Here is a 26,816-nt window from a genome sequence, read left to right as displayed (position 1 = left end):
ATTAGATGGTTATTATTACGTGTTTGTGTTGATAGTTTTTTATTATTGTTAGATATATCTTTTACTAAATACCTATTATTAGTAGTTATTAATAGTAAATTATTAGTTGTAAATATTGTTGTTACTAATAATATATAATATCTTTTGTATATTATGTATAATTTATAATAATTAGTAGTAGTATTATTAGTAAATATTTAGAATAGACTGGCCAAGGTAAAGCCTATAAAAGGCAAAAATGGTGCCTCAGCTCCAGCCCTGGCCTTTTTGCCTCTTTTTTTCAGTTGTGAGGGAATTCTGGGTGATTTATAAATAATAATTCAGTTGTGAAGGAATTCTGGATCATTTATAGATGATATTTCAGTTGTGAGGTAATTCTGGGTGATTTATAAATAATATTTCAGTTGTGAGGGAATTCTGGGTGATTTATAAATAATATTTCAGTTGTGAGGGAATTCTGGATGATTTATAGATAGTATTTGAATTATGAAGGAATTCTAGATGGTTTATAGATGATATTTCAGCTGTGAGGGAATTCTGGGTGATTTATAGTTAATATTTCAGTTGTGAGGGAGTTCTGGATGATTTGTAGAGAATATTTCAGTTGTGAGGGAGTTCTGGGTGATTTATAGAGGATATTTCAGTTATGAGGGAATTCTGGATGATTCTTTTGAGGATAATTCATTTGTGAGGGAATTCTGGGTGATTTATCTCTGGTATTTCAATTGTGAGGGAAATCTGGATGATCCTTTGAGGATATTCCAGTTGTTAAGAAATTCCCCCACCCTTATGGGATCAGGAATATCTAATGGCACGTTTCCCTACAAACACTGAGCGCATCCATACCAAGCCATGCTTCCAAACACCCCAAACCTGCCAAGCACCTCAGGATGAGTCTCCTGTCCCCGTGCCATCTCAGTTACCCTCTCTGTGTCCCTCTCCAGGTACATGAAGTACCTCTATGCCTACGAGTGTGAGAAGAAGTCCCTGAGCTCCCCGGCCGAGCTCCAGGCCGCCATCGATGGCAACCGGCGCGAGGGCCGGCGGCCCAGCTACAGCTCCTCTCTGTTCAGCTACTCCCCATCACCACCGGGGCCTCCTTCCCTGCTGTCCCCCCCCAAAATCCGCTTCCCCATCATCGGCGTGGCGCCGGGCAGCGCCACCGGCAACCCCCGCGTCTCACCGGCCCTCAGGAAAGGTCAGCACGGCCATGGCGGCGGTGGGAATGTGCGAATGTGGTGTGGGCAGTGTCCCCTGGCTGAGTGACCCCTCCTGACCGTGCCCATGCCACACTGCATGGCCTGGGAATGTGGGACTGTGGTGTGGGCAATATCCCCTGGCTGAGTGACCCCTCCTGGCAGTGTCCCCTGGCTGAGTGACCCCTCCTGACTGTGCCCATGCCAAGCCATATGGCTTGGGAATGTGGGACTATGGCGCTGGCAGTGTCCCCTGGCTGAGTGACCTTTCCTGACCATGTGGGACTGTGGTGCTGGCAGTATCCCCTGGCTGAGTGTCCCCTCCTGGCAATGTCCCCTGGCTGAGTGTCCCCTCCTGACTGTGTGGCCTGGCAATGTGGGACTGTGGCACTGGCAGTGTCCCCTGGCTGATTGTCCCCTCCTGGCAATGTCCCCTGGCTGAGTGTCCCCTCCTGACTGTGTGGCCTGGCAATGTGGGACTGTGGCACTGGCAGTGTCCCCTGGCTGAGTGTCCCCTCCTGGCAATGTCCCCTGGCTGAGTGTCCCCTCCTGACCGTGTGGCCTGGCAATGTGGGACTGTGACGCTGGCAGTGTCCCCTGGCTGAGTGTCCCCTCCTGGCAATGTCCCCTGGCTGAGTGTCCCCTCCTGACCGTGTGGCCTGGCAATGTGGGACTGTGGCGCTGGCAGTGTCCCTGGCTGAGTGTCCCCTCCTGGCCCAGGTGACGGCGTGCCCCTGACAGTGTCCATGCCGAGCCGCGTGGCCGTGCCGGTGACGTTGGGTGGCCAGCAGGCCACGGTGGCAGCCAGGACGGCCACGCTGGAGCAGCTGAGGGAGAGGCTGGAGGCAGGAGAGCCCCCGGAGAAGAAGGTGCCGCGCATGACGGAGGAGGAGCAGCGGCTGGTGCAGCAGGCCCTGCAGCGCAACCTGTTCAGCATGGCCCGGCAGCTCCCCATGAAGATCAAAATCAATGGGAAAGGTGAGGCTGAGCTCCTCAGGAAGCAGCAGAGAGGGAAAGGTCCCAGCCTGGAATGTCACACACACACACGGCTGGGTCACCTCTGAGTGACCTCTGGGTCGTCTCAATTCCAGCTTTGTTGGCATGGAGGTGTTCAGGTGCAAGGTTTTGTTGGGTTTTCCTGCTGGGTTTATTCTCCTGCTCATCTAAATCCAGCCCAGATTCAGGAGAAAAGGAGACTCAGGGGTGCCCTCATCACTCTCTATAACTCCCTGAAAGGTGCCTGTGCTCAGGTGGGGTTGGGCTCTCTCTCCAGGCAGCACTGACAGAACCAGAGGACACAGCCTCAAGCTGCACCAAGGGAAATTTAGGTTGGATACCATGAAAAAGTTTTATTACAGAAAGGGTGATAAAGTTCTGGAATGGCTGCCCAGGGAGGTGGTGGAGTCACCATCCCTGGGTGTGTTTAACAAAACCTGGATGTGGTACTGGGTGCCAGGGTTTAGGTGAGGTGTTGGGGCTGGGTTGGACTCGATGGAAGGTCACTTCCAACCTGGTCATTCTGTGATTCTGTGAATTCTGTGAGCTTTGCCACATTCCCAAAGCTCCAAGCTGGTTAAGTTTGGCACAGCTCGGAAGCAAGGAAGAGCTGTTCGTGCTCCATCAGTGCTGGTTTGAGGTGCCTGGCCACAAACCACGGGTGGGAAAGGTCAAAGCAGGTTCCTCGCAAGCAGCAGTTCTTTTTTTAGAACTTGTTTCTTTTTTAGATTGTATTCTTTTTTAAAAGTGTTCTTGTTTCTGGCCTTCTTCCCCAGCCTGTGTTTAAACAATTCATCCTGAATCTTAGCAATGATTTCTGTGATGTCAGTGCTCCCAGTTCCTGGCAGCTCTGCATCCAACCAAATTCCCCATCAAAACCACAAGAGCCAGTGATAGGGAATACAAATTTTATCCAGGAGTGTTCATTGCCTCACCTCACTTCTGCTTTCACCCTGAACTAAATCCAAACGCTGGGAACCATTGATGTCCCTACAAACAGGAACAAGCTGAGGATTCAGGGATGGGATTCCCACCTTTGCAGGGGCTGTCTTGTCTTCCCTGCCCTCCTTTTCCCCACTGCACCATGAAAACCAGGTGGAGATGCTCTGAGAGCTGGTTTTGATAAGCTCAGCATGGCTTGGTAACAACATTTAGGTTCAATGTGGAGTTTTTAGAGGTGGTTTTTTTTTTGCCTTGCTGCTCTCCTTGGAGGGGCAATCCCAAAATCCAGGCTCACCCTTGTGGAGCTGGACGAATTCCATGTTCAGCTGCCCATCCTTGCCCAGGCTGGGGAAAATCCTGATTTTCATGGAGTTTCCCTGCCTTTAACCTCCCCCCAGTGGCCGCTGGAGCCGCTGCAGCGCGAGCACAGCGAGCCGCAGCAAAATCCAGCTGGGAGTTAAATCCGGGCTCATCTCTGTGCTCCCAGCCCTTCCTTGCGACAGGAATGGCCCTCGGGGAAACATTTCCCAATGCCAGCGGGCTCCCAGCCTCACCAAAGCCTTTCAGCTCCTCTGCAGCCTGGTCCTGGAATGGTTTGAGTTGGAAGGGACCTCAAAGCCAAGGACAGGGACACTGCCGTGTCCCAGGGTGCTCCAAGCCCCACTCCCAGGAACATGGGCATTCTGTGGGCACTTCCTGCCCCAAGAGGGGACAAAGGGGGGCTGTGCTCACCTCGGGGGGTGCGGGGAGTGGGATGGGTGCCCACTAACTGTGCCCCCCTCCCTCCTTCCCTGGGACAAGACAAGGCCGACTCGGCAGCAGCGGCGCTGAACCTCTCCCCGAACGGCATCGGCAGCATCAACATGTCCGTGGAGATCAACGGCACCACCTACGCTGGTGAGAGCCCTCCTGGGATGGGACAGCCCAGGGATGGCCCTCTTGGGAATGGGACCGCCCAGGGACAGCCCTCTTGGGAATGGGACAGCCCAGGGACCGCCCTCTTGGGAATGGGACCGACCAGGGACAGCCCTCTTGGGAATGGGACAGCCCAGGGATGGCCCTCCTGGGAATGGGACCGCCCTCCTGGGAATGGGACCGCCCTCCTGGGAATGGGACCGCCCTCCTGGGAATGGGACAGCCCTCCTGGGAATGGGACAGCCCAGGGACCGCTCTCCTGGGAATGGGACCGCCCAGGGACAGCTCTCCTGGGAATGGGACAGCCCAGGGACGGCCCTCTTGGGAATGGGACAGCCCAGGGATGGCCCTCTTGGGAATGGGACAGCCCAGGGACCGCCCTCTTGGGAATGGGACAGCCCAGGGACAGCCCTCTTGGGAACGGGACAGCCCAGGGATGGCCCTCTTGGGAACGGGACAGCCCAGGGTTGGCCCTCTTGGGAATGGGACAGCCCAGGGACAGCCCTCTTGGGAATGGGACAGCCCAGGGATGGCCCTCTTGGGAACGGGACAGCCCGGGGACAGCCCTCTTGGGAATGGGACAGCCCTACTGGGAACCAGACAGTTCTCCTTGGGGGGCACTGGGAAAGCCTCCCCTTTGCCCAGCCTAACCCTTGATGGGATGGGATCCTGGGGTTGGGAAAGCCTCCCCTTTGCCAGCCTAACCCTCTCTGTGCTGGGATGGGATCTGATCCAGGGGCTGGGAAAACCTGACCCTCTCTGGGATGGGATGGGATGGGATGGGATCCTGGGGCTGGGAAAGCCTCCCCTTTGCCCAGCCTGACCCTGTGTGTGCCCACAGGGGTGCTGTTTGCCCAGAAGCCCGTGGTGCAGCTCCTGGCCGGCTCGGGCACGCAGAGCTCGTGCAGCAGCAGCTCCAGCAGCTCCAGCAGCAGCTCCAGCAGCTCCCACTGCTCCCCCAGCCCTACCTCATCGCGGGGCACGCCCGGCGCAGAGCCCTCCACCAGCTGGTCCCTGTGACGGGCACTGCCCAGGAGTGCACACATACCTCACCTCAAAGAACCTGCTCTCGTGGCTGCACAGCACCTGGAGGATGATGATGGTGGTGGTGGTGGTGAAACCTTTCCATGCCAGCGAGTTTTCCTTCATCGTCTTTGTCCAGCCTTTTTTTGGCTTTGTTCCCCCCCCCTTTCCTTCCTCCCTTTTGCTCTTTGGTTCCTCCTCCTCCTCCTCCTCGCAGGGTGTGTGGTGTGCCCATGGAGGGGGGGCACACCTGGCGTTTCTCAATCAGGGATGGCTCTGGGGCCACAGCTCCTGGCCAGGATGTCACCAGGGCAGGGAAAGGGCCAGGACTGGGGCGGGGAACCCTGGTTCTGCTGGGAACCCTGGTTCTGCTGGGAACTCTGGTTCTGCTGGAGCCCTGGTTCTCCTGGAATCCTAGTTCCGCAGGGAGCCCTGGTTCTGCTGGAGCCCTGGTCCTGCTGGAGCCCTTGTTCTCCAGGAACCCTGGTTCTGCTGGAACCAGGGGCCACCAGGGCTCTTCCCACCCACAACTCCGTGTTTTGACAATCCTGAGAGCCAGGGCGTGCCTGGCCCTGTGTTCCCATGGCAATCTGCTCATGTCCCTTCCTGCTGTGTCCCCATGTCCTCAGGGGAGGCTCCTGAGCCTCCTTCCTGTCCTCTCCACGGTTCTGGCACCATCAGCTGCTCGGTTCTGGCTGCTGCCACCTCACCCCTCGAGTCCTGAGTGTCCCTGAAGGTCCCTGAGGAGTGACATTCAGGGCCTGGGCATGCTGGGGTTCCATGTCCTGCCCTGTGTCCCCATAGCAGGGTCCCTCAGGTTGGTGCAGGCTCCCTGGAGCAGCTCTGGGAGCTCTGCAGGGCCGCGTGCTGGGCACAGGGCTGCAGGTGGGGTGGGTAATGTGGGCATCTGGGGCTCTGCCCAAACCCCCTGCCATGGTACCTGAGCAGGGCAGGGAGGGGCAGAGCCCAGGGAATCCAGCCCTTCCTGGCCCTGGCTGGAAGCAGAGCTCCCTGTGAATCAGCTGCTCAGGTGGCCTGGTGCTGTCCCCTGTCCCTGTGGCCTGTCCCCATGCCCTGCCCTGGTGCCATCCCTGCCATCCCTCCTGCCCTGGTGATGTCCTCCCCGTGCTGCAGGCCCGGGTCAGGTTTTTTGAGCAGATGAAATACCTCAGCTATGTACTTGTTGGGTTGCTTTTGTTTGTGTTGGGTTGGGTTTTTTTTAACCTCTTCAGGAAGTATTGGCATATCCTATCGCTTTGGGGGTTTTCATAGGTGGGTTTGCTGAATTTGTGTTTGCTTTTATTTCTGTTGGCTTTTAAACGGATCACCAAAGACAGGGAGTTCAGACAAGGCTGAGCAGAGCAGCAGTGGCTTCCCCACCCTCCAGGAGCCCATCCCAGGACAGTGCACGGCAGGACAGCAGGACAGCAGGGTGACCCTGCCCCTTGGATCTGTGCATTGTCCTCGCTGTGCCAGCCCCGGGCTCTGCCCTCCTGCTGCTTCCTGCACTGTGCTGGGGCTGTCCTGCCCCCGCAGCCCCCAGGGCTCTCTGGGATCGGGAGGTGGGGATGCCCTGCAGGGAGGGAGGAAGGAGGGGATGCTGCTCCGGGTGTCCCCAGCTGCTCTCAGAGGGAGCAGGGGAAGCCGGCCTGACCCGCAGGCTCCTTTCATCCTCACAGACTCCCAGAGGATTTTCCAGCCTCTGGGACTCAGATGATTTTTTTTCCCTTTTTTCTGGGTTTTCTTTTGGTTGTTTTATTTTATTCTTGGGTGGGGTTGGGCTGTTTCCTCTGAGTGGGACTGGGGCACTTTCTGCTTTTCCCTCTGCTCTGCTCCCTGGCCCCGGGGGAGCAGAGGCTGCTCCGGGGTGGGGCTGCTTTGTCTCACTTGCTAACGTTGTGTTTTCTTGCACAGAAAGGCACTCGAATCACTGAACTGCTTGGACACTACTAGAGTATTAATGTTTATAAGCTTTACTCAACCTAGACTGGAACTAGCCAGGGACTAACAGATTGTTTTGTATCCAATTCAGGGAAAGAATCAGGTCGGGAAGCGTAACAGATACCTCAGTTAAATAAGCTGCAACAATAAACCGGTCCTTTTCCCAGCCCGGGGTGACAAGGACCATCCAGACTGTGAAGAGTTTAACCCTTTCCCTCAGCCTGGCTTTGGCCCTGGCAGCCTGAGCTGCGGGTCTCCTGCTGAGCTGCCAGGCTTTGGGTGCAGGGGGTGCTGGAAACCAGCAGCAGAGCGGGGGGGAGGCCGAGCGGGGCGGCCCCGTGTCGTACTCAGGGTTTGATGCTGCCGGCAGGACGTTCCCGATGGATGATGGGCAGTGCTCCATCCTCCCCCAGCTCCTCACACCAGCCCAACAGCCCCGGGCAGCCCCCAGCTCGCTCCCCCGGCGCTTCCAGCGGGGCAGAGCGAGCCGAGCCTGCCCCGGGGCTGCGGGCAAGGCGGGAGGGTGGGCGGGCCGAGGGGAGGCTGCTGTGCCTGCCCCTTGCCAGGGGACTGCGGTCAGATGTTCTCTCCAAACAGCTGCAGCAGCCTTGCTAACTAGTTTTCTTACCTATTTAAAAGAGAAAAAAAAAATAATAAAATAAGTAAATAAAAACAAATGTGATAGCCTAGGCGGTGGATAAATACCTCAACGTCTCCTTCCAACAAGTGTCTGTATATGTTGTTGTTGGGTTTTTTCTATCTTACAGGTTATCTGAATGTTTATATTCCAATAAACTTCTACCTCTTCACACCGTGACCCCCACGCCTGCTTTGTGCCCCGGCTGGCTCCCTGAGGGTAAAGAAGTCCCAGAGGCTGGGCTGTGTCCTGAGGGTAAAGAATTCCCAGCTATTCCCAGAGAACTGGGCTGTGTCCTGAGGATAAAGAATTCCCAGCTATTCCCAGAGAACTGGGCTGTGTCCTTGCAGGGCCTCTGAGGGTAAAGAATTCCCAGTTATTCCCAGAGGCTGTGCTGTGAGGGTAAAGAATTCCCAGATATTCCCGGAGGCTGGGCTGTGTCCTTGCAGGGTCTCTGAGGGTAAAGCATTCCCAGCTATTCCCAGAGAACTGGGCTGTGTCCTTGCAGGGTCTCTGAGGGTAAAGCATTCCCAGCTATTCCCAGAGAACTGGGCTGTGTCCTGAGGGCACTGAGGGTAAAAAATTCCCAGTTATTCCCACAGCTTGGGCTGTGTCCTTGCAGGGGCTCTGAGGGCACAGAATTCCCGGCTATTCCCAGAAGCTGGGCTGTGTCCTTGCAGGGTCTCTGAGGGTAAAGAATTCCCAGTTATTCCTAGAGGCTGGGCTGTGTCCTGAGGGTAAAGAATTCCCAGCTATTCCCAGAGAACTGGGCTATGTCCTTGCAGGGGCCCTGAGCTCCCAGTTTGGAGCTGGCCCGGGCTGGAACGCTGGCGCTTCCAGGCTGGATTCTGACGGGAGCCGCACGAGATCTCCTGTCCCAGGTGTCACCGGAGCTGTCGCCGCCCTGTCCTGTCACTCTTGCGCCGAGAATGACACAGGAACGGGCGGGAGGCGGTGTTGTAGAAGGAGCAAAAGAAAGTTTTATTCAAGAGAACCGCGTGGTTTTTATGGAGTGATACGATCGATTCTATTTGATCGGTTACTTAACAAAAACACCTTCCTCACACACCGTCCTTGAGAATAACAGAAGGAGAAGTAGAAAACACCACCTGCAGATTGTTTGTACTTAACGAGTTATCACATCCTTACAACTCCCTGAAAGGTCTCCCAAGCCGCTGTGAGAAACGCTCGCTGTTTCTCTGTCCCGTGGCATCCCCACCTGTCCCTTACCCATCTCCCAAACCCCTTCTCTGTCACCGCCTGCTCCCCACGAACAGCTCCTCCAACGCCTCCCTGCTGTTTGCACAGCACCCGCCGCCGCTTTTCCACTCATTGAACCAGTTGTGCACGGTAGGGAGCCCTTCCCAGTCCCTCCCGTGCCAGCCTTGCCCGTGCCCCGTGCCCGCATTTGCCTTGGCCGGGTGCCGGTGAGGGCAGGGAGCCCTTGACCTTCCTCATCCTCACCCCGTGGAAGCAGAACCTCTGCCCTGCCCTCATTGCCCAGCTGCAGGTGAGCTCCCCGGGCTGGGCTCCCAGCCTGTCCCAGCCCCGGGCCCCCATCCCCTCCCCTCCTGCCTCCGGCTCTCCCAGCCCCGGCTTTTCCCTTGGCAGCGCGTCTCCAGGACTCCCCCGATGCCCGAAGCAGGTAAGGCGGGATCCCCGCGGGGTTTGGATCTCCCCCGGCCCCGGCGGGCTCAGCTCAGCTCAGCTAAGCCGGGCTCAGCCGAGAAGCGGCTCCGTGGTGCTCAGCCCAAGCCCGGCAGTCCCTGCCCGGTGGAGCTGGGCCCCGCAGGGCATCCTGGAGCCCCGCATCCCGAAGGTGCGGTGCACATGGGCACCCCAGCCCTGCCGGTGTCCGTGTGTCCGTGTGTCCGTGTGTCCGTGCGCCCGGGCCGGACACGCTCCGGCCCTCCCAACCCGCCGTCCCGGGGCTGGACGGCCGCGGGCTCGGCAGGCGCTGTTTGGGCTGGAATACAATCCCTGGAGGGAAATTCCAGGCAGCCCCGTCCCCTCCATCCCTCCCTAAATGCCGCCATTCAGCTCATCCCGGCCAGCACCCGGCTCCGAACAAACAACAAAGGGCTGCGGGGAGCCCAGAGCGGATTAAGGCACCTGGGCCAGGCGGCCCGGCCCCGCGGGGTGAGACAATGCCCGCTTTTCTCCTTCCAACGTCCCCATCCCTTCATGGACCCGCTCAGGCTCTGGCACAGCTTCATCCCGGCCCTGTTGTCCTTAATCCCTCGCTCCAGTGCTGGAAGCGAAGCCAGCTCTGGGCACAGGGAGGTTTTCTGCCAGCACAGCCGTACAGATGCCCCCTCTGAAATTCAGGAACTAAATTCCAAAGGAGTTCCATCCCTCGTGTGCAGGAGTTGCTTCCCTGTTCCCTAAACGCCCAGTGTGCAGGGATGCCCTCCTTCCAGGGACCCCAAAACGCCGCGGGCACCCCTGCAGGGACGGACAAAATCCAGCTCATCACCTCTCAGGGGGGAGGTTCCCCTCTTTGGGACCGGGCTTGGCTTGTCTCATCCCTCAGAGGCCGCTGCCGCTTTGAATCCAGCCCGGACACCCCAGATCCCTGCAGGTGCCCCCTGTGAGCCCCCACCAGCGCCCGAGCTGGGTCAGCCTGGCACGGCGCTGATAACCGCCCGCTTCCAGGGCCCTTATCACGGCCGGGCTGGGGCCGCCTTTGTTTCACCCCGGCCCGTGTCAGGCTGCCCGAGCGCGGCTCCTGTCCCACCTGCTGCCTTTGGGATGTCACAGTTCAATCCCGGCTGACAGAGAGTGGGGAGGGAGCCCCGGGCAGGGGGCACCGGGCAGGGGGCGCCGGGCTGGCCCCAGCTGCCGCAGCCCCCGGGGAGAGCCGCGCTGGCTCGGCCCCGCTCACCGTGCCCGTTTCTCTCTCTCTCTCTCTCTCTCTCTCCAGCGCACCTGCAGCTCTCCCCCGGCGCGGGGCTGTCCCTCCTCTTCCTCGGCGTCCTCCTGGGCTGTGCCATGTGCTGGTGGCACCGCCGGCGCCCGGGCCGCCCCCTGGGCCTGCAGCGAGTGGAGCTGGGGGCGGCTCTGCCCGCGGCCACGGTGCCGGTGCCCATCCAGCAGCGGGGCGAGGCGCTGACGGGAGAGGCGCCGGGGATCCGGGCCAAGGAGATTTCCCTGGCACCGCCGGCACCCCGAGGGGGCTCTCCCCACGGCAGAGCGTCCCTGCCCAGCCTCCCCTTCCTCCCGCAGCTGGCGGGGCTGTGGCAGCGCCGCTGCACCATGGCCGGCACCAAACTCCTCTGCAGCGAGCGGAGCCCGCTGGTCCCCGCCGCCCCACCGCGCTCCGGGCAGCGTCCCCGGCTCCACTGCGAGCTGCGCTACTCCCTGCCCGAGGCCACCCTCACCGTCACCATCCTCGGCGTGTCGCAGCTGCCCCGGGGCCAGCAGGGCTCCCGCGTCAAGGTGTCCCTGGTGCCGCCGTCCCGCCGCGGGTCCGTGCGCCGCAGGAGCCTCCGCCGGCAGCCGCGGCGCTGCCGCTTCGGCCCGTATGGCCCGGAGGAGCTGGGCAGCTGCACCCTGCGCTTTGCTGTCTACGCCAGGTCACGGAGCCTCCAGGAGTCCTTCGTGGGCGAGGTCCTGTTCCCCTGCGCTGAGGCCTCCTGGGACCCCCGCGTCCCCTCCAGCTACTCCTGGGAGCTGGCGAGCACCAAAACCAAGCTCAGCAAGGTCAGCACGGCAGCGGTTTCAGTGCTCGGGCTGAGTTTTGTCTGATCTCAGAGCCCTGGAGCTGCAGGGGCAGAGGCAGAGCCTCCTCCAGGTAGCACCGGGAGCCCCGGGGAGTGTCCATGGCAGTGCAAGCCCCGGGCTTGCCTTCCTCACCGGGGCTTTGCACCTCATCCTCAGGGGGTGCTGGGGTGGAACGGGGCAAACAGAGCTGGCAGCATCCCTGCAGCGCTGGTGGGCACCAAACCCACCTGGCTGCCCCATTCCTGCCCAGCCCCGACCCTGCTGGGGGAGGAGCAGCGCCGGGATGGAAGGGCTGGAACTGGAGGGGCTGGAGGAGGCTGGAGCTGGAAGGATTTGGACGTGAAAGGACATGGTGGGGTCAGAGCTGGAAGGACTGGGTGAGGTTGGAACTGGAAGGATACGATGAGGTTGAAGCTGGAAGGGCGGGATGGGGTTGGAGGTGGAAGAACACAATGAGGTGAGAGGTGGAAGGGCTGGATGAGGTTGGAGCTGGAAGGACACGTTGAAGTTGAAGCCGGAAGGGCTGGATAAGGTCAGAGCTGGAAGGACATGACAAGGTCAGAGCTGGAAAGGCTGGATGGGGTAGGAGGTAGAAGGACATGATGAGGTCAGAGGTGGAAGGGCTGGATGAGGTTGGAGCTGGAAGGGCTGTGTGAGGTTGGAGCTGGAAGGGCTGTGTGAGGTTGCAGTTGGAAGGACATGATGAAGCTGAAGCTGGAAGGGCTGTGTGAGGTTGGAGGCTGGAGGGCTGGGTGAGTTCACAAGAGGTTTCACGGCATCCCCTGCTCTCTGTGCCGTTCCAGCACCGCAGTGCCCCCAGCCTGAGCTGCAGCGTGCTCTCCTCGCCCCCCAGGCCCCTGGGGCAGCTCCTGCTGCTGCTGCAGCTGCAGCCCCCGGCCGGGCGCATCAAGGTGCTGCTGCGCAAGGCCCAGGCTCTGGGCCGGCTCTCCTGCATGCCAGGCACCCCAGGTAGGGCACGGGGACCAGGGTGTGCCCAGGTGGGCACTGGGAATGGCTTCCCCTCCTTTTGCTTGGCAGATTCTCTCATTCCCTTTCATACTTCTCTCTTCCAAGCATGGGGGAGGGTTGCAATGAGATGATCTTTGGGGTTCCTTCCAACCCAAACCACTCTGTGATTGTATCACTGGATGAAATTGAGCACAGGGAGCATAATAGGGATCTAGGTATCTCCAATATGGCCCCAAAGTGCTTGAAATATATTTATTTATGGTCCAAAATTAGCATGTGGCTTTCTGTGCTGTTGGCTGTTGTCACCTCTGGCTCTCCCTGCTCTCTGCGATGTGAGCTGAGGACTTTGGAGGTCCCTGCTCTCCAGAAGGGATGGGCAGTTGAGGAGGTGAGAGGTGAGCTCTGTGCTCTCCCATCAGGAGATGCACAGGATCTCTGTGCTCTCAGGATCTCTGTGCTCTCAGGAGCTCTGTGCTCTCCCCACAGCTCCACAGAGCCTCACGAGGGTCCTGCAGCCCCCCAAGCACCACTTAGGAGCTGCCAGCCTCCCTCCCTGGCATGTGCCTCTCTCTCCAGGGCTCTGTCCCCATTTCCAGGCCACTACGTCATCGTCCACCTGCACCACGAGGGCCACATCATCGACACCAAAGAGACCAAGTCCGTCAGCGGCTACAGCCCCGTGTGGAACACGCCCTTCCTCTTCACCCTCCCCGCCGGGGACATCCAGCAGCAGCAGCTGGCCTTGGAGTTCGTTGTCATGCAGGTGAGGTGACCAGGCTGAGGAGGTGACCAGGCTCAGGAGGTGACCTGGCTCACCCCTGCTCAGCCCCTGCAGGAGCCGATTCTGGGCTGGGACGGCTCCTGTGGGGAGAGGGGAAGGCCACCAGCCGTGTCCCCTGTCCTGTGCTGCCCCAGGCTCGGCTCCATGGCCGTGGCTCAGTGCTGGGCCGTGTCCAGGTGGGGCCAGGGGTGCCACACTGGAGGGACATGTGCAGCCAGGCACCGCTGGAGTCGGAGCGCTGGCACCGCATCCAGCCCAGACCCTGATCCTGGCCCGGGACTCACAGTGAGCCAAGGGCGTCCCCGAGCTGGGCACAGGGGAGGTGACACCCCCACGCCACTGGGGGGAAGTCCAGGTGCCATCTCCAGGGCTGGAGATCACTGGAGGTCGGCACAAGCCCATCCCAAAGGGCTCCGGAGGGGACTGAGCCCATCCGAGGTGGCCCCAGCCTCGGGGGAGAAGAGGAGCTTTGTCTGCTCCATCCACTGTCTGCACCTGGAACCTGGGCTGTGGAGGAGCCAGGAGGGACAAGGACCCAGCTGGGACCCCTGTGGCCACCACGGTGGTGGCATCTCCTGTGTGGAGGAGCCAGGAGGGACCGGCACCCAGCTGGGACCCCTGTGGCCACCACGGTGGTGGCATCTCCTGTCCCTTCCACCCTTGCTCCACCTCATCTGTTGCCCTTTCCACCTCACCTGAGCAGACCCACAAGGACACGCCAATGCCACCCGGTGATAAAGGTGTCCATCGGCATTTTTAATTGATTGCTGGCCCTAATTAGTGCTTGATAAATAAATAAATAAAGAGGTTGGGAATGATCATGTGTGTGGAGCTCTCTCTCTTGCCCATGGGCCACCACAGTGAAGACCATGGGAGGATCACCATGGGGAGGAAGGCTGTGGCCAGGGTTGTCACTGTGGGGGTCATCATGGTGAAGGTCATCATGGTGAGGATGACCATGGTGAGGAAGGCCTGCACTAAGATAAGCTGTGATGAGGAAGACCACAGTGAGGCAGATGAAGAAGGGAAGAAGACCATGCTGAGGGAGAGGCTGGCCATGGTGAAGACAGGCTCTGGTGAGGAAGGTCATGGTGAGGCAGACTGTGAGGAAGAAGACCCTGGTGAGGAAGGCTGCGTAAAAGGTAAGGATGGCCATGGAGAGGAAGGCTGTGGTGAGGATGGCCCTGACCACCACAGTGGATCAGAGCATGGGGAGGAAGGCACGCTGAGGGTGAGGATGGTCGTGGTGATGGATGACCATGGTGAGGAGTCCCACATGGAGGAAGCCATGCTGAGGATGAGGATGCCCATGGTGAGGAGTCCCATGGAGAGGAACCCATGCTGAGGGTGAGGATGACCATGGTGAAGATGACCATGGTGAGGAAGCTATGCTGAAGATGAAGATGGCCATGGTGAAGATGACCATGTGAGGATGACCATGGCCATGGTGAGGATGGCCATGGTGAGCAGTGCACCACGGGGAGAAAGCTGTGCTGAAGGTGAGGATGACCATGGTGAGGATGACCATGGTGAGGAAGCTGGGCTGAAGGTGAGGATGGCCATGGTGAGGATGACCATGATGAGGATGACCATGGCCATGGTTAGGATGACCATGGTGAGCAGTCTCAAGGGGAGGAAGCCGTGCCGAGGGTGAGGATGGTGGCGGTGATGAAGCACAGGCTGACGCGGACCCAGATCGCTTCCACCTCTCTCTCTCCTGCCAGCGCCGGTTTAACCCGTGCCGTCCCTCAGCGCGGTGCCGCCCCGGCCGCGGCTCCGAGGCGGGCCCGGCCCGGCGGGGCGGGTTTAACCCCGGCCGGGAAGCGGAAGCGGCGGCGCTGCGGGGCCGCAGGGGCCGGGCCGGGCCGGGCCGCACCCGCCGAGCGCGGCCGCAGCGGCGGCGGTGAGGCCAGGGACACACCGGGCACACACCGGGCACACACGGAGGGAGGGGACGCGAGGGCGGCGGGCGCGGAGCGGGTAACGGCCCCGCATCTGCCGGGCCCACGGGCAGCCCCGCCGGACTGGGCCGGGCCGGCTGTCGGGGCTCCGGGGCCAGCGGCCTGAGCCCGCCGTGCTCCCGTCCCGCAGATGCATCACTGCAGGAGGCTGCGGTCCCCGGAGCAGGACGGCGAGCCGGGGCACCGCTGGAAGCGGCGGCGGTCGCGGAGCCGGGAGTGTGAGGGCAGGCTGCGCTACCCGCCCCGCAGGGAGCTCGCCCGCAGATCGCGCTCCAGGAGGTGAGCGCTGCCCCAAAAACCCTGCTGAGCTCGGCTCCGGCTGCTGATGGAAACCCCTAAACCCCGGGGGTGGAAGGGAAGGGTTTACTTGTCTGTCTGTCCGTCTGTGTGTGTGCTGTGTGTGCTTTCCCTGGCTCTTCACCCTTCCCGAAGTTCTCCCCGAAGCCGTGGCTGTGGTGTTGAGGAGCAGCCGCCTGCCCTGGAATCACGTTTCCATGCTGCGCAGGCATTAAAGGCTTTCCTGACAGCCCGCTTCTCTCTGACAGGATTAAACCCGGGTTTAAAGCGGCCGCGCTCCTCCCTCGCCTCCGAAAGGATCCCAGCTGAAGGATCCAGCTGCTAACCCATCCCTCCTGCTTCGCTTCGGGATTTTACCTTTGGTCCTCTCTTTGTCCGGCCTTTCCACAGGGACAGTTCGGGGCTGGGAGCGGGACGGGCCTCTGATGAGGGGAGGGTTCTGGAACAGCGGCCGGAGCCGCTGGGGCTGCTGTGGCTCCACTGGTTGGACTGGGCAGGTGCAGCCAGGCAGGAGCTGAGCTCATCTTTAAATTCCTGAAATGCTCTCCAGATTAATTTCTCTCCCCAGCCAGGCTTTTGTTTACTTGAAGGAGGTGGCTTGTGAAATAGAGCTGGCACACTTTTTCCCTTTTTTGTTTCCATCTGATGGGTAATTCGGAGCAGATTTGTATGAAAGCAGGCTTTTGTTGGGTGAAAACAGCCTTGTCCCTTCAGTGTCAGCCTCTTTGAGGTGACCTGAGTCCTTCGGGTTTATTATTATTATTTCTGTTTCCTGTGTGCCCCTAAAGCACATGAGGAGTGTCTGGGCAGGTGTGGGACAGAGCTGTGGGTTGTGTTTGGGTACTTCAGCAGTGACCAAGAGCCACGGCTGCCCTGGCAGAGTCTGGAATTTTACCCACTCTGGGATGCCCCCCCAGTGGCCCATGAGGCTGCCAGCAGCAGAGCTGGTTGTTGGCAGGGCAGGGAGGTGCAAACAGCAGAAATTCCCATTTCCAGGCTGAAGGTCTTGGCTGAAGCTGTTGCTGGGTGATGGCACCGACCTGGGGTTATCACCGGGGAGCCAAAGCTCTGCTTTCATTTGAAATTGCAACATCTTCTACCTAGAACACACCTCCCTTCTCAAGGGGGTGTGAAGCAAGCCTCCAGTGAAATCTGCTTGGGAAGGCTCTCGTGTTTTGGGGGCAGAAGCAGGGAGAGCTGCTCTCATCACTGGTGTGCCCACAGTGTGCCCAAAACCTCCTGTGGGTCAATGCCTGCACAACTGAGCTGGGTCTGGGCTCTCCTGGCCCCTCCTGGTGCAGAGTTTGCCCATTGTGTCCTGGGAGGTTGTTGCTCCAGGAGCAGGAGCTTGGGGACAGATTTTCCTTCTGGCTCCTGCTGATGATCCGTGGAGCTGCTCTGTGTGTGCACACCGAGGGCTTGGAGCCCTGGGACCTCCTGTCCCCCTGGGGTGACAACCAGAGCAGGCCCTGCTGCTGCTCCTCGTTTGGGTAAGAGCTAATGAGACACGTCCCCCAGGGAGGAGGAGCAGTGACAAACACCTGTGTGTGGTGGCACAGTGGCTCAGGTGACGTGGAATTGTGGAGTGTTGGAAGGGACCTTAAAGCCCATCCAGTGCCACCCCTGCTATGGCAGGGACACCTCCCACTGTCCCAGGCTGCTCCCAGCCCTGTCCAGCCTGGCCTGGGGCACTGCCAGGGATCCAGGGGGGGTGCACAGCAAGGCAGCCCAGCTGGAGCTCTCTCTCTCTCTCTCAGAGTGTGGTTTTCCCCCAGCTCCTTAAAATGAGGCCCTGCCTCAGTGTTTTCTCTCCAGAACTCCTCCCCAGTGGTCAGGGTGTGAGGTGCAGAAAGGTTTGAAGCTCCTGGCACAGGGAGTGGGAGCAGGAGGGTTTCACCACCCGGGTGGTGACAGGACCCAGGGGGACAGCAGGGAGCTGTGTCAGGGGTGGACGTTAGGAAAAGCTGCTTTTCTCCAGAGAATGAGCTGAACAGGCTGCCCAGGAGATGGGGTGGGATTGTTGGGGTGTCCCTGAGGGTTCCAGAGTCCTCACACTGCCTTTCCATGACTCAGCCTCAGCGGGACTATGGGAATAGGATTATCCCTGCGACAGGGAGAAATGATGAGGAGGATTTTATTTTATCAGAAGGTTAATTAATTACTTTATTACACTATATTACTTTACTTTATTGTATTTTTTATTTATTATTATTACTTTCTACTATATTATTATCATATGTTACACTATGTTACATTACATCTAAACTGAATCTGCTGGGTACTGAGCTGCTCTTCACTTGCACAGCATCTCCTGGCTGTTAGCTGGCAGTCTCCACACACACACACTTGGCCTGACAGGCCAAGGAAATTGTCTTGGTTTGGAAAGCCGGGTGTCTGCTAAGGAAGGCAGGAGCCTCGCCTGAGATAGAAAATGTAAACCCTCCCCAGCCCTCTGAATTGCTATAAATTTTAAATTAAGGGGCTCTCAGGTAAAAATATGGGAGCAGGAAATAACAGTTCTTTAATAGGGAAAGAAAAAAAAAAAAAGGATAAAATGAACAATGCAGTGCACTAGAACAACACTGACAGAGTCAGAACCCAGCCTGGCACCCTGTGGGTCAGGGTTTTGGCAGCAGTCCCATTGGAATTGTGGCTCAGCCCTCCTGCAGTGTCAGGGGTGGTTCTGCTGAAGCAAGGGGGATCTGTAGAGAAGGATGGATTCTGCCTCTGAAGATCCAGTGGAAGGAGAGGCAGCTGCTGTTCCTCTGGGGAATCCAGTGGAGAAGCCGTGCTGGTGTCTCAAAAACCTCTGGATTATATCTGGGTAGGAATGCTTGGCTCCTCCCTCTGGGCTCACATCTCCCAATGGGATGCTGTAGCTCTTATCAGTCATGCACTGACATTCAATAGTCTGTTATCAACAGATGTCCCCTCCTGAGGGAGGTGTGATTGTGGTCACTCAAAGAGAGAGATAAGGCAAACTGCCCACTTGACAAAAGGTAATTTGCCATACAGATGGTAATGGAAAACATCTTGCATTGCAATCTGGAACAGAAATAAAACACCATCACTTTGGGTAAACAATCTTTATCTTGTATTCTGCTTTTGCACAAACACAGGAGCAGCGAATGAGATCAGAATTGTTTTTCCTTTCTCTGAGGTTCAGAGAATATGAATCCCAGAATACCCTTGGGGAAGCTGTGCCTTGCTTTTCTCTGTGGCTGCCCGGGACTGTTCCAGCATTCCCAGCCAGGCTTTAAGGGCGCTGTTTCTGTGCCACAGCCATGAGAGGATGCCCTACCAGCGGCGCTGCCGGCGGGACAGCGATGCCTGCAGGCTGGAGGAGCGCAGCCCGTCCCTGGGGCAGGATTATTGCCCGGCGCGGCCGCGGCCCTGGCGGCGCTCCCGCGGCCGGGGGCAGCACCAGCAGCGGCCCCGGCGCTACCAGCAGCAGCAGCAGCAGCAGCAGCAGCACTGCCGCCGCCGCAGGAGCAGGTCTTGTAGCAGCGCCTCCTCGGTGAGTAGCATCCACTGCGAGCTCAGCTTTAACTGTTCTTGCCTCCTTCCAGCCCCGAGTGCTCTGGTGAGTACCTCGATCCCCGTTGCTGTGTTTGTTGTGAAGTTCTTCCCCCCCCATCTGTGTCGTGCTCATGGCTGTGGGTTTTGCCTTGGAGCCTTAATCCGTGAGGGAGCTAAGCCGTGTTCTTAGGGCCAGGGAAGGGATCAGGGAGAGCTTCCAGTGGCACTCACGTGGTGCCTCGGCCCGGGGCCAGCCCCGCTCCCGGGATTCGCTTCTGCTACGGCTGCTGCTGCTCTGGGGGGGTTTGGTGCAGCATTCCTCAGTTTGGCTTCGTGCCTGGATCCCCTTGCAGGTGGGATTGGTCAGCCTGGCTCTCCAGAGCTGATTTTATGCCCTGTCACGAAGTTCCCACCTTCCCAAGGTACGCGTGTGTCCTCTTTCCCCGTTCCCACCTGGATTTCAGCTTCCTGCACACTTCACCATGAAATGCAGCATTCCTTCCTGGGATTAACTGGGAATGTCTGCAGCTGGGTGGGGGCTGGTCCCAGGCATGCCCTGGAAGTGGTGAGAGGTGTCAGAGCCAGCCCTTCAGCTCTTCCCTCCTGTGAGGAGGAACTCCCCTCCCACCTGAAATGTGACCACAGCTGAGGGATGGCTCTGATCCCAGCAGCTGGATAATCTGCATGGCTGGGAACTTCTGAGCTCCTCCTTTTGGTTCCTCTCCAGCTCACTGTGGCATTGGGATGTTGAGGGAGCCGGGGCTGTGCTGGGGTGTGTGGTGGTGATGCTGTGCAGGTCTGGCCTGGCAGGAGCTCAGCCCTCCAACACCTCACAGCTGTCCCAGCTCTCCTCCCACCTTCTCCTCTGATTTTTTGGGGAGTTTTGATCTTAGCTCATTATTTTGGACCTTCTGAGGGGGGCAAGGGGCACAGAAGAGAATCCTGCTAGAAGCTCAGGCATGGAAATGTCAAGGTTTCCCTGAGTTCCTTTGGCTGCAGGGATTGTAACTATTTTGGAAGCAGACTAGAACAAGGTGAGGAATTAGGACAGCTCGCTTTGTGGACCCCGGGTCCTTGCAGGAACCTTGGGCTGGTTTTCCAGTAGAAGCTTGCCAGTAGCAGGGTGTGAACATCACCTCAGAGCTTGCCTGAAGTGTTCCCTGGGGGTTGATTTACCTGTCCTGTTCCTAAAGCTATCCCAGTTTCAAAGAGGCCGATGTGCCCCAGTGGGTCTGCGAGCAGCCACGCGGGTTTAGGCTCAGCGTGGCACAAAGTTTCCTTTCAGGAGGGGCAGGGCTGCTTCCCAGCCAGGACAGGACACAGCTCTGGGCAGCTGGAGCTGCATTGCCCGAGGCACAAAGAGCAGGATGCACAGAGGGGAAAAAACCTGCTACTGTGGCTTCTACTGGGCAGCCTGTCCAAACTGAGCGCTTGCCAGCCCAGAGGTGACGTTGTGCTGGCCAAGGCCTCCTCCTGCCGTGCATCCTCCGTGGGGAACAGAGGATTCCTCCTGCAGCTCCCCACCCTGGAAGAGGAGGGCATTTCCCTGCCCTAGAGGCTGTAGCTAATGAGCCGAGTTTCCTTGCCGTACCTGTAGCTGTTGATGACTTTTCTGTTTTGAAGTCAGTTCTGTGTCTTGACGTGTCCCTTGCACTATCCCTATCGTTTATATATATGCCGTGTGCCTTATGAAATGCTGGCATCTGGAAAATCCACCCACCGGCGGCCCCGTCGTCCCTGCAACCTTTGACTGCCCGCTCTGGGGGGGTGAGTGCAGAGGAGCCAGCAGAGCAGTAAGCGCAGCAGGAGCGTGGAAGATGACAAGGAAGGTCACCTGGTGTGCAGGATCGGCGATTGGCTTCAAGAGCGATGTACAGCCACCTTTCGTAAAACTTTACCTCTACTTTTACCCCGGGTTAGCCCAGATCTCTCTGGCCTCTACTGGAGGGGTCTCTAGTGGTTCATTTACTGACCATAACTTGCCTGAGGCAGAGGCTTGAGTTGTAAGAGTGTAGTGGTGACAGACGGTTGTTTTGGTTGCTCTGAGGTTTTGTTGGTGTGAAGTGGCAGGAGCCCAGCTCTGCCCCGGCCCCCCAGGCTCACACCCCCTCCTGTTTTCTCTCCTAGATGAAATCGTGGGCAGCCTCGGTGAAGGCACTTTTGGGAAGGTGGTGGAGTGTGTGGACCACGCCAGGTGGGCTCCTTTCCCTGCATCTGGCCCTTGAGTGTCACCAGGTGTGGCTCTGCCACCTGGGCTCCATGGGACTGAGTTTGTCACCTTCCATGTGTCACTGCCCTTCTCAGAGCGAGGGGAAAGGGCCTGGCTCCAGAATTTACAGGCTGGTGTGTTAAGGGAAGCATTCTCTCTGTTATCTCTCCCCTCTCCCCTCTCTCCTTTCTCTTCTCTCTCCTCTCTTCTCCTTGTCTATTCTCAGAATAGAGTATTAGAATATTCTGATATTCTAGAATGAAATAGAATATTTGAAAATTCTAATATTCTATTCTATGAATAGAATAGAATAGAATAGAATAGAATAGAATAGAATAGAATAGAATAGAATAGAGGAATATCCTGATCAGGAAGGGACCCCAAGGGAAAAGTGGTGGAGTGTGTGGACCATGCCAAGTGGGCTCCTTTCCTTGCATCTGGCCCTTGAGCATCACCAGGTGTGGCAGTGCCACCTGGGCTCCATGGGACTGAGTTTGTCACCTGGGCCTGGCTCCAGAATTTACAGGCTGGTGTGTTAAGGGAAGCATTCCATTCCATTAATAGAATAGAATACTGGAATATTATTCTAAGAATATTCTAATATTCTATTCCATGAATAGAATAGAATAGAATAGAATAGAATAGAATAGAATAGAATAGAGGAATATCCTGAGCTGGAAGGGACCCAGCCAATCATCAGAAGTGCAGCTCCTGACCCTGCATGACACCCCAGCAGTCCCACCCTGTGCACTCCTGAGAGCCCCTGAGTCCTGGAGCCTCGGGGCTGTGCCCATTCCCTGGAGCACCTGTTCAGTGCCCAGCACCCTCTGGGGAAGAGCTTCTCCCTGATCTCCAGCTTCTCCCTGATCTCCAGCTTCTCCCAGATCTCCAGCTTTTCCCTGACCCTCCCAGCCCCAGCCCCACCATGGAAGGTTGTTCTGCAGCGAGTTCCTGCTGAGGGGTGGCCCCTGTGACCTCCTAATCTGCCAGGGCACCTCTCCATTGTCCCCTTTCACCTCCCCCGTGGTTACATCTGACCCCTGTGCCCTTCTGAGCCCTGGTCTGGCCCCGAGCCCTGGGCTCAGTTTGCTGCAGGGCTCTGCTGCCTCCCAGGGTGGCCCTGGGGTCACAGAGAGCTGTGTCAGGAGTGTCCCTTGGGAGTGACGGCCAGCAGTGATCTTTCACTAATTGGCAGTGCTAATTAGGCACTGCCCAAGCAGCAAGGAGGGCTGGCAGAGCTTTGTTAGGACCAGTGATGCCTGGATGTGCCTCTCCCCGTGGGCTGAGCACACAGGTTCTGTCTCTGACTCCATCCTTCTTGTCTCCTCCCTTCCAGAGGCAAGTCCCAGGTGGCATTGAAAATCATAAAGAACGTTGGGAAGTACAGAGAGGCTGCCAGGCTGGAAATCAACGTCCTGAAGAAAATCAAAGAGAAGGACAAGGAGAACAAGTTGTGAGTTGCCAGTGCCACAGCTGGCACACAGAGCAGCACGGGGCTGAGGATGGGGTGAGGGAAACTGGCCCCATTCCTCTGCTGCCCTGTCCCACAGGAGCTGGGGAGCTCTCCCCAAAGGTGGCTTGAAGCACCTCCCTGGGTTGCTGTGCTCCAGAGGCAGCTCTGCTCCCCAGCCACTCCTGAAGTGGCCAGGAACACCAGAAGAGCTGTCCTGAGCATCCCTCAAAGGTGCTTAAGCCCTGCCTCTCTCTCCCTGCACAGCCTGTGCGTCCTCATGTCGGACTGGTTCAACTTCCACGGCCACATGTGCATTGCCTTTGAGCTGCTGGGCAAGAACACCTTCGAGTTCCTGAAGGAGAACAACTTCCAGCCCTACCCCCTGCCACAGATCCGGCACATGGCCTATCAGCTGTGCCATGCCCTGAGATGTGAGTGAATGTGGTGGGCTCACAGGGCTCCCAGGATGAGGGAAGAGATGGGAATCTTGGCTCCATGTTTCAGAAGGCTGATTTATTATTTTATGATAGATGTTATATTAAAAGAAAATGATATATTAAAACTATACTAAAAGACTAGAAGAAAGGATTATAAGAAAATTATATACTGAAGAAAATGATATACTAAAACTATACTAAAAGAATAGAAGAAAGGATTTCATCAGAAGGCTAGAAAGGAAAGGAATGGAATGATAATAAAATCTTGTGACTGACCAGAGTCCCAACACAGCTGGACCTGTGATTGGTCATCAAGTAGAAACAACTCACATGAGACCAATCAAAGATGCACCTGTTGCATTCCACAGCAGCAGATAATTATTGGTTTTCTTTTCCTCTGAGGCTTCTCAGCTTCTCAGGAGAAAATTCCTGTCAAAAGGATTTTTCATAAAATATGTCTGTGACAAGTGATCCCCACGGGCTGGGGGCACTGGCACTGGGCTGGGCAGAGCAGTGCCCTTGCTGCTCTCTGGTGCTTAGAGAGGTGTTTTCCTCCTCCCTCTGTGCAGTTCTACACGACAACCAGCTGACTCACACTGACCTCAAGCCAGAAAACATCCTGTTTGTCAACTCGGATTTTGACACTCTGTACAACGAGAACAAGGTGGGTTCTGTCCCAAGGAGCACTGGCTGCACAGGAACAGGCTGCCTTTATCCCTCCCTGCAGAAATTGGATCTCCCCTGCTCTGTCCAAGCCCTCAGAGCCTGGGAAGTGGGAACAAGGTGGAAGGCAGAGCTCTTCTTCCTGCTGTGCCTTCCAAAAGCCTTAAGGCTGCCCAGAGTGTTCAGGGATTTTCCACAACACTGCTCTGGGGCTCCTCAGAGCTCAGAGCTCCATCCCTGTGAGGAGGTGCAGAGCAGCACTCCTGGAGCTCCATAGCTCTATCCCTGTTAGGAGTTGCAGACCAGAGCTCTTAGGGTTCCTCAGCGCTCCACAGCTCCGTCCCTGTGAGGAGGCACAGACCAGAGCTCCTGGGGTTCCTCAGAGCTCCATCCCTGTGAGGAAGGAGCTCTGGAGGAAGTGCAGAGCAGCACTTTGGGACTTCTCAGAGCTCAGAGCTCCATCCCTGTGAGGAGGTGCAGACCAGCACTCCTGTGCTCCTCAGAGCTCCACAGCTCCTATGCCTGTGAGGAGGCACAGACCAGAGCTCCTGGGCTCCTCTGAACTCCATCCCTGTGAGGAAGGAGCTCTGGAGGAAATGCAGACCAGCACTTTGGGGTTCCTCAGAGCTCCACAGCTCCACCATCCCTGTGAGGAGGCACGGCCCAGCACCTGGAGCTCCTCTCCCAGCCCTGCCCTGTGCTTTTCCTGCAGAGCTGTGAGCAGAAGTCCATCCGGAACACGAGCATCCGCGTGGCCGATTTCGGCAGCGCCACCTTCGACCATGAGCACCACACCACCATCGTGGCCACGCGGCACTACCGGCCCCCAGAAGTGATCCTGGGTGAGAACTGCATCTTCTGGGCATGGGAAACCAGCCTGGGAATGCTCCAGCTCTTGGGCAGATCATTTCTAGCTCTGAGTGGATCCCTGTGGTTTCACCAAGGAGGAACGTGGTGGGGGTTGTTGGGTGTGGTGGTGCTCACAGGGGTCCCAGGACAAGAGAGCTTCAGAAGGCTGATTTATTTTTTTATGATATATATTATATTAAAAGAAAATTATATATTAAAACTATATTAAAAGAATAGAAGAAAGGATTTCATCAGAAGGCTAGCAAGGAAAGGAAAAGAATGGAATGATAATAAAATCTTGTGACTGACCAGAGAGTCCAAGACAGCCAGACTGTGATTGGCCATTAATTAAAAACAGCCACATGAGACCAATCACAGATGCACCTGTTGCATTCCACAGCAGCAGATAATTATTGTTTACATTTCATTTCTGAGGCCTCTCAGCTTCTCAGGAGAAAAAATCCTAAGGAAAGGATTTTTCATCAAACATGTCTGTGACAGTAGGGAACACAGAGTTAATTTGGTTTTCTTTGCAGAGCTGGGCTGGGCACAGCCGTGTGATGTCTGGAGCACTGGCTGCATTCTGTTCGAGTATTACCGTGGCTTCACGCTCTTCCAGGTAGGATTCTTGTTCCCTGAGAACCCTTCGTGTCCAGAAGGGCTCAGAATTAGTTGAAGGGGAGGGAAACACAGATCAAGCACTGAAAATGAGAAGCTGAGTGTGAAAATGAGGCCTGGAAAAGGGCTGGTTTGGACAGAGTTTGGATCATTTCTGGGTTTAGGTTATGTCTGTTGTCTGAGGAGAGGGAAAAGCAAAACATGAAAAGTTGGATAGGACCTGGTGGAATCCTTTCTCCCAGTCCCTGCAGAGGTGACAAACCTTTAGTCATCAGCTCCCCAAGCTCTAAGCCACCACTGCTGTGCTCCTTTGCAGACCCATGAGAACCGAGAGCACCTTGTCATGATGGAGAAGATCCTGGGGCCACTCCCATCTCACATGGTCCACAAAACTCGGTAAGAGCCTGGTCCTGAGCTCAGCCCAGGCACCACCTCCTGGAAGGGAGGGAGAGCTCCTGCCTGACCCCACCTTCCCCGTGCAGGAAGCAGAAATACTTCCACAATGGCAGCCTGGTGTGGGATGAGAACACGTCCGATGGCAGATACGTGCAGGAGAACTGCAAACCCCTGCGGGTGGGTGCTGCTCCCCTCCTCCCTGGGGCAGGGCGTGGGGCTCAGGGCTGGAACTCCCTCTGTGACTGCTTGGTAGGGAGCCCCAGCTCCCATCTGCAGGGATCCCGCTCTGGATAGGGCACGATGGGGATTAGGGAAAGGGGAATGATGTGTTTGGGGTGGGAGGCTGCCCTGGCCCAGGGTTCCAGAGTCCCTGTGGGCATCAGGGCAGTGGGGGATGCTGTATTTGGGATGGGATGCTGTATTTGGGATGGGAGGCTGCCCTAGGGGATGCTGTATTTGGGATGGGAGGCTGCCCCAGGGGATGCTGGATTTGGGATAGAAAGCAGTCCAGGGGGATGCTGTATTTGGGATGGGAAGCAGCCCTGGGGGATGCTGATTTTGGGATGGGAAGCTGCCCTGGCCCAGGATTCCTGAGTCCCTATGGGTATCAGGGCAGTGGGGGATGCTTTATTTGGGGTGGGAAGCTGCCCTGGGGGATGCTGTATTTAGGATGGGATGCTGTATTTGGGATGAGAGGCTGCCCTGGGGGATGCTGTACTTGGGATGGGAAGCTGCCCTGCCCAGGCAGGGGCTGAGCCCGTGTCCCTGTCCCTTTCAGACATACATGCTGCACGACTCTCTGGAGCACGCTCAGCTCTTTGACCTGATGAGGAGGATGCTGGAATTCGACCCCTCCCAGAGGATCACGTTCTCCGAGGCCCTCCTGCACCCTTTCTTTGCCGGGCTCTCGGCAGAGGAGCGGATGCTGTGCGGGCGCGGCGCCAGCCGGGACCTGAGCAGATGACGGCCGGGATCCCTCAGGATGGATCCCTTGGGATGGATCCTAGGAGATGGATCCCTCTGGGTGGATCCCACAGGATGGATCCCATGGGATGGATCCCACAAGATGGACCCCACCGGCCTCTGCAGCTCAGCCCCACTCCCCGCCCGAGTCTACAGGGGCTGGGGCACTGCCACAAGGACCCTGGGAGGAGAGGAGGAAGGAAAGCTCTGTTGGAAAGCACAGATTTGTCTATTTATATGTTGTAAAGTTAAAATAAAGTGTTTCTTATTGTTTGATACTTCCCTTGTAGGTGGGTGTAGGGTTACGTTGCCTCTTGTGCAAAGGAAG

The 26,816-nt window shown here is 57.3% G+C and overlaps 3 protein-coding genes across 4 annotated transcripts in view; all 3 read left to right on the top strand.

The window, feature by feature from the left end:
• ARID3B (AT-rich interaction domain 3B) overlaps positions 1-7,830 on the top strand; it is a 33,434-nt gene extending 25,604 nt beyond the window's left edge. The window contains exons 6-9 of the mRNA XM_071441853.1: positions 945-1,198; positions 1,917-2,174; positions 3,936-4,031; positions 4,891-7,830. Of these exons, the coding sequence (XP_071297954.1) occupies positions 945-1,198; positions 1,917-2,174; positions 3,936-4,031; positions 4,891-5,069 (787 nt within the window). The 3' untranslated portion in view covers positions 5,070-7,830. The remainder of the gene's footprint in view (positions 1-944; positions 1,199-1,916; positions 2,175-3,935; positions 4,032-4,890) is intronic.
• A 1,452-nt stretch (positions 7,831-9,282) lies between these two features.
• On the top strand, positions 9,283-14,302 carry LOC139597088 (synaptotagmin-15B-like). The gene is made up of 4 exons (XM_071442069.1): positions 9,283-9,604; positions 10,574-11,352; positions 12,177-12,342; positions 12,939-14,302. Exons 1-4 carry the CDS (start codon positions 9,283-9,285, stop codon positions 13,112-13,114), a joined length of 1,443 nt encoding a protein of 480 aa, XP_071298170.1. The 3' UTR covers positions 13,115-14,302.
• A 587-nt stretch (positions 14,303-14,889) lies between these two features.
• Positions 14,890-26,766, top strand: CLK3 (CDC like kinase 3). Of its 2 annotated transcripts, XM_071441849.1 has the most exons (13): positions 14,890-15,026; positions 15,215-15,363; positions 18,664-18,898; positions 20,678-20,771; positions 21,028-21,094; positions 22,446-22,562; positions 22,827-22,993; positions 23,569-23,663; positions 24,375-24,504; positions 25,048-25,130; positions 25,446-25,525; positions 25,612-25,702; positions 26,304-26,766. In XM_071441849.1, exons 2-13 carry the CDS (start codon positions 15,215-15,217, stop codon positions 26,487-26,489), a joined length of 1,494 nt encoding a protein of 497 aa, XP_071297950.1. In that variant the 5' UTR covers positions 14,890-15,026; the 3' UTR covers positions 26,490-26,766. The 2 variants fall into 2 exon arrangements, with proteins under 2 accessions (XP_071297950.1, XP_071297951.1); XM_071441850.1 differs by lacking the exons at positions 14,890-15,026; positions 15,215-15,363; positions 18,664-18,898; positions 20,678-20,771; positions 21,028-21,094 and adding an exon at positions 21,510-21,526.
• Positions 26,767-26,816: the final 50 nt, after the last annotated feature.

The sequence above is a fragment of the Agelaius tricolor genome, unplaced genomic scaffold, assembly GCF_023055355.1.
Source record: "Agelaius tricolor isolate 1412-34295 unplaced genomic scaffold, bAgeTri1.0.p SCAF_16, whole genome shotgun sequence".
In the NCBI taxonomy this organism is placed as follows: domain Eukaryota; kingdom Metazoa; phylum Chordata; class Aves; order Passeriformes; family Icteridae; genus Agelaius; species Agelaius tricolor.
The sequence above is the reverse complement of the archived record's forward strand: the minus strand, read 5'-3'. Positions and strand labels throughout refer to the sequence as shown.